Source organism: Sinocyclocheilus anshuiensis, unplaced genomic scaffold, assembly GCF_001515605.1.
Source record: "Sinocyclocheilus anshuiensis isolate Anshui unplaced genomic scaffold, SAMN03320099.WGS_v1.1 scaffold1237, whole genome shotgun sequence".
Taxonomy (NCBI): Eukaryota; Metazoa; Chordata; class Actinopteri; order Cypriniformes; family Cyprinidae; genus Sinocyclocheilus; species Sinocyclocheilus anshuiensis.
Window position 1 is genome coordinate 114,955 of NW_015553581.1, and position 6,664 is coordinate 121,618.

Below are 6,664 nucleotides of genomic sequence, written 5' to 3' on the forward strand. Positions count from 1 at the left end.
TCTCGCCGACCAACCAGCTTACTGAACATGACAGGGTGGTGCTCTTTCTAAAAGGCTGCTTATTGTACATTCACAGCTGTCATGCCATTTAGAAAGCTCCCTGACAAAGAGATTTAAAGCCAAACGCGGCTGTGTGTGTACCACAGATCATAAGGTGCCTCCTCGTCCCACATCAACCTGACCCTCCAATCACATTTTCAGTCGCCCATCTTTTTTGTTTCCTTTCAGCATAGATTAAGGCAGAATTCTTGGTGCACATTCGATTTCGCTTCTGCCCAAGCCAGTAAAGGTGCGCTGTCTTTCAGACGCTGGTGCTTGCTTTATATTCTTTTCATACCCCCTAAAGCAAACAAGGGGTGTCGACTCCTAATCCACATCTACCACATACCTACTCAGTCTCGTAATGACTGCCGCCACAAGAATGCGGTGGCATTGAAATGACTAAATGCAGAAGCTGCAAAAACACTGGTGTAAAAATAAAAAGGGAGTGTAAGAGCTGGACAGAAATGACAACAAACTACAAATGATAAAAGCTAAAAAATGAGATATGCACAGAAAGAAATGTTTTAACGGCATCCGGTGGCACGCACAGGCTAAGTAACAAGGAATCCGTTGAGCTGGATGATGTGTCCCGAAATGCAAACAGGCTAAGATATGAGTAAACGTTCTGTCATTTACATTTCCCAACTTGCTTGTCCCATCATCAAAGAAATCTGAAAAACAATGTTATATGCGTGCGCAACCGCATATGTGCACTACATGCCCGATGGCTCGTGCAAAACAAGAAGAATCGTGCTTCTGCTTCAGATATAACAGTATATTTGTTCTAGTGTACTGGTGAGAATACTGCTGATCGTTGAAATCGCAATCTGGGCATCAAAAAAAAAAAGAAATTATAAAAAAAATCTCGGTTGCCAACTGCTAGTGCACACCCACACTTTACTTACCCGAGAAAACAGCAACACAACTCAGTCAAAATGCATGAGTGTACACGTGTTAATGGAGCTTCTTATCTGTGTTAGCCCTAGATTAAGCCTAAAATAAGAAGTTTATAAAGAAATTGTTACGTGGGGCGACTGTGATGTTTCCCGTCCTGATAACAGACGCCGCATACCTATTCTTCTCATACTCGGGGTGTGTTTGAACAATAAAAGGTACGCTTGTCCTCTTTGCGCTTCCTTCCCCCCTCCCTCCCCAAGCTGGCAGTGCACTCAGAGCCCTTCTGTCTGTGGCTCCTTCATCTCCCCCAGAAAGAAGTTCTTTGGTTTTGATCCCATGGCTGCTGGTCTGCCCGGCCGGTCCCCTTCGTCCGGTCTGGTCTGATTCCAGTTGGGAGGGCTACATTCATTGGCAGGTGCCCGCTGGGGCTGCCCTGATGGTCACTTGGATCGGTGTGTCACGGGGGCGCCTTGCTGGTGCTTCTGCTCCTGTTGTTTCACCTGCTGGATGATCTCCCTGATTTTCCTCTGTGCAGTCTGTGGGACCAGAGGAGAGTATGTTTATAGTGGTAAATGTTCACTTTGAGTTTCTTTTCAATAAGAGAGAGGTGGCTGAATGAAGGTGATGCTATAAGCCATTATAAGATTTCATGTTTTGTCACTGCCATGTGTCATTGACCAATAAGAGGTGATTTTATTTACTGCATTTAGCCTTTACATGGTCAAGAAGCAGAACATTCAAGACGGCTTGGTACAATTATTTTGAAAAGAAGTTATAGGTAGAAACTATTTAATCAAAATAGTTACAACAGTAATATAGTGAAACATTATTACAATTTAAAGTGCCCTTATTATGGATTTTTGAAAATTACCTTTCAAGCAGTGTGTAACACAGCTCAAAGTGAATGAAAACATCCTGCAAAGTTTTTAATCTGAAAGTGCACCGTGTTATAAAGTTATTGTCTCTCAAAAGAAAGAGTCGATTCTGAATCATTGAAACGAGTCCTTTTTAAAACGAATCCCAAGCGTTTCATGTTGATGTCAACATGAAACATTAGCATATTGCCCGCCCACTTGTTGGTCATTTCGGTTGGTCTGAATGAAAATGCAAATTCATTCTTTGCCACTAGGTGCCGCTTTAGGAGCGGTAAAAATACCAGTTTTCCCGGTAACGGCTGTACACAAAACAGCACTGCGCTCACAAATGCTGCTTTATCAGGCATTACAGGCATGATGAAATGAAAATGCGAGGAATCGGACCAATCATCGCAGATTAGCGTCAGGCAAAGGAGGGGTTTGGAAAATGAATCATTGAGCGAATCGTTTGGGAGTCGTTGAGCAAGTAAGGTAAAAATAAATGCATATTATAAGACAATGAAAGTGTTTTTTGACCTTGCATGCATGTCAACCTGTTGTTGGGGACTCCCAAATCCAAAATATGAACTTTTCATTACCCATAATAGGGGCACTTTAAACTAATAGTCTTCTATTTGAACATATTTTAAAATTGAATTCATTCATGTGATGCAAAGCAGAATTTTAAGCAGCTATTACTTCAGTCTTCAGTGTCACATAATCCTTCAGAAATCATTCTAAAATGCTGATTTGCTGCTCAAATAACATTTCTTATATTATCAATGATGAAAATAGTCATTATACTAAATATATTTGTGGAAAAAAATTGTTTTTTTCAGGAAATATAACAGCATTTACTTGAAATCGAAAGTTTTTTAACATAAATATATTTACTGTCACTTTAAAAAAAATTTAATGTTCTCGCTAAATAAAAGTATTAATTTATTTAAATGACCACAAACCTAGTGAAAACTATTGTATAAAAGTTATACACTAGTTACCAAGATATCACATTTAATGGTGAAATAAATGTTACATTTGGCCTTAAACATCATATATATAGTTATCAATGTTGAAATTACATGTGTGAAAAAAAATCATAGCTAGTCAGAACATTTCTGATGTTTAAAACACAATTGCAAGCATTATGTTGGACCAATGAGATCCGACTGTAGCCAGGGCCGCCCAGCTGAATAGAATGAACAGAAATAAAGACCAAACGGCTGAATACATATTTCCTCATGCAGTGCTGTTGACGGTCGTGGTTGGTTAGGACAAAACATCATATTAGCATGGAAACAAAAGACAAGCATTTGCTGCTGGTTAGGATACAAAGTCACATGATTAGGATCGATCTCTGTAATAGTTACTAGAGCTGGAAATTTTAGCCCAAAACAGCAGAAAGTTACACTTTTCACATTTGTTGTGATGTGTGGTGTATAATTCACCTGGCTGGCAAAGAAATGCCCACTAATTTTGACAAAGACCTCGTCATTCTCATCTGGGGTTTGGTCCCGTGGCACTATGACCTCTGCACTGGTTAGGTTCTGCAGCTCATTAACCTGAAACAGGTTTAGAGAAACAGGCTGATGACAAAACTACCTAACAGTACACCTAATAATAATGTCAATTGTGTCAAAATGTGCAAACGCTGCGTGTCAATCAGACTCATACAAGAACAAGCAGCACATATCCAGTTGCTCATTTGTACATGACCTACGTCAAGACCAAGCTGCTATGATGCCCTTGGGCAACAACTGCAACCCCTGTCTACTCTACAAATGAGTCACTGTGAATAGAACCAAATATTTCCTAGAAGCGAAACGTACAGTTCATGAAACATATAATAATCCTGACTGAAACAGGTCACATTGATTTGGATCAACCTGTCCTCTTCAAAGCCTTAAGCCCTATTCGCACGGGATTAGTATTATCTGGGGACCTTGTGTGATTTTGAAATTAACCCCCCACCTCTGAATTTCGTGTGGTGCATTCGCACGGGATAAGCGAAGCCTGTGATTTTACTCGAATTTACTGACTTGTCTCAGGTAATACTAATCCCGTGCGAATAGGGCTTTAGACTAAAAAGTAAGTTATATAACATAATAATCAAACTTTTGCCATAATAAAGGTTTTCCCCTTTAAAAAAAAAAAAAAACTTTCCATTTCAGTGCTTTTATTGAATTTGCTGACTAAATTACACAGAAAAAATTGTCTGGTACATACAAAACGATTATCAAAGACAGTAACAACATTTCCATAATTTGCTCTGGTGGCATGTATTACCTCTCTCAGGAACTCTTCACACCACATTAACTTTGATTAATCAAGAATGTTCCCATTCTTTAACGATGAACATTTCATTGTTTTTTGGGAAGCTATTTTAAATGTTTTATGGATTCTGAGAATAACGGTTAACTTTTGCAAACCCATTTTTGACTTAACTATTTATAATGGTGCACAATGAAAGGAATATTGACTCTGAGATGAGAAAATAGCTGTGATTGGATGTGCTACACAACATCTTGTTCTTTGAAAATGTGTAAACAGAGATAGTTTATTGTGAATCAGAATCCTATAGTATGTCTGGCATTAGAAAGTGAATAACCTTTGAATGGAAAGTCTTTTATTACTCAACTTTTATTACAAAACTCACTGTTTTGCCACCTTTCCCGATGACCCTCCCAGCTGCTGAAGAGGGCACTTTTATATGTGTCTCCAGCTTCACTTCCTCTTTTGCAGAAAAGAAATTCTCTTCTTTCAGTTTCCCAAATATCCTGCCCTGGGCCTGAAACTCAGAAGCAAAGTCAATGTCCATTGTTCAGGGGCATTATAGGGTACAACAGAACTAAAGGCCATAAAGATTCAATCCAAATATTTTTTCAATTGTCATATACTAATTAATACTGGGATTTTAAATTTGTATTTTATTCCTTTACCTTAAACTGAGCTTCTGGTGGGCCAGTGATGATGACCATCCTCTGAGTGACGTCAGGACTCTCTGCAGGTGCGATCTGAACATAAAGAACACCACATTTATGTACATGCATGTTGTTTTTACATATCAAGATCATACTATTTATATAACATGAATCAACATTATTTTCTGACATAATCAACAACATGCCACAAATGCTGTTGACAGAAACAAATTTGCTTTAAAGAACGTTTTATTTCTAGAGTTACATCCGAAGTGTGAACCATTTATAGAGCTCATTCTCTTGAAGTCTCATCACACAGCCACCAGAGGTCTCTGTTTCCAATTACTTCCAAAGGCAGCCTCTGATCAATAGGGGGTTAACAGTTTAAATTCTCAATGTTTCTTTTGTATTTTGATTTTGTGGCCATGAATTCAGTTAAATCAGCAATTCAATAAAATACCAGATGTCATTAAACCATATGCTGCATTAAAATACACCACACTGTAAAATTACATACAATTCACATTTTGTGAAATGTCAGCATTTATTGAAATATATAGAAAACATAAAAAGTTTTGTCACTTTCAAACATCAATATGTCACTCTCTAAGTCTACATTACTTCAGCGATATTAAGAATGACTTTAATTGCTTGAAAAAGACACCTGAAAATTGTCAAATGTGAAAAACACATTTACACTACTAAGTTTGGGTTAATTTCTTTTTAAAGAAATGCAGATTATTCAGATGCATTAAATTGATCAAAAGTGACAATAAATTCAGCGATATTAAGAATTACTTTAATTGCTTGAAAAAGACACCTGAAAATTGTCAAATGTGAAAAACACATTTACACTAAGTTTGGGTTAATTTCTTTTTAAAGAAATGCAGATTATTCAGATGCATTAAATTGATCAAAAGTGACAATAAATACATTTAAAATGTTACAAAAGATTTCTGTGAAATAAATGCTGTTCTTATGAACTTTCTATTCATCAGATAATCATAAAAAAATGTAATGGCTGGACTGGAGTAATTTCTGCTGAAAATTAACTGAAAATACAATTTTATCTATTTAAAATAGAAAGCATTTATTTTAAATTTTAATCATATTTCACAATATTACAGTTTTTACTGTATTTTTGATCAAATAGAGCCCGACCGATATATCGTTTTGCCGATATTATTGGTCGATATGAGTCTGTCGCAGATATATCGGTATCGGCGAATATGCCTCAGATATTAACTTTTTTTTACAGAACATATAATGCAGATTAAATGCTTCTGAATGGTGTAGTTACTTAGTTTGTCCAGCAGAGCGCGCTCCATTGTTTGCTACTGAGGACCCAGGTCAGTGTAGAGATGCGCGGATAAACTCAAACTTCACCTGAGTCCGCTGCTTCAAATTATCCGCCCGCCACCCACCCGCACCTATATTTGATCGTCACATTACAATGATTCTAATTCTTAGTTTTGCATGATATGATGCATGGATGGTTCATTTTTAACAGCAGATTCAGTGACGTTAGAGACTAGAGCTGATCTGCGCATCACGGCACACGTCTGCGGCGCATTAAAGCCTGTGTTACGGCCACCGGAGCTGATCGTGGCCACTCAGTCAATGCTGGTGTTTATACCGGTCGCGTTGCGGCCCAGAACTCATGCATATCACATCGGTCACATCACATCGCGCGGCGCGACAAAATACAATAGATTTCTATTGTATTTTGTCACGGCACGCCGCTCGCGTCCGGTGTAGAATAGAACCCATTATAATCAGTGATGTTGTCTACATTGGATGCAGTAAACTGATGCCTCGTTCTATTTATGACGTGCTGAAACAAAGTTCAAATGATTTTCAACGGGCGCAGACACGGTGTCAGCATAGTTTGTCAGTACAGTCAGTAACGTAGCAGATTGAAAAGTTAGTATCTTTCTGCAGTCCAATAGA

The 6,664-nt window shown here is 38.0% G+C and overlaps 1 protein-coding gene across 3 annotated transcripts in view; it reads right to left on the minus strand.

Annotated features, from left to right (window-relative positions):
• Window positions 1-6: 6 nt before the first annotated feature.
• The window catches only part of LOC107668393 (insulin-like growth factor 2 mRNA-binding protein 2), a 79,959-nt gene continuing 73,301 nt past the window's right edge, over window positions 7-6,664 (minus strand). For 2 of the 3 annotated variants that reach the window (XM_016460255.1, XM_016460254.1), the window contains exons 13-16: window positions 4,733-4,807; window positions 4,450-4,581; window positions 3,242-3,355; window positions 7-1,475 (exon numbers count right to left, since the gene is read on the minus strand). In XM_016460255.1, coding sequence (XP_016315741.1) covers window positions 1,380-1,475; window positions 3,242-3,355; window positions 4,450-4,581; window positions 4,733-4,807 — 417 coding nt within the window. In that variant the 3' untranslated portion in view covers window positions 7-1,379. Of the gene's footprint in view, window positions 1,476-3,241; window positions 3,356-4,431; window positions 4,582-4,732; window positions 4,808-6,664 lie in introns of all 3 variants that reach the window. The other variant, XM_016460250.1, reaches the window with a different exon arrangement.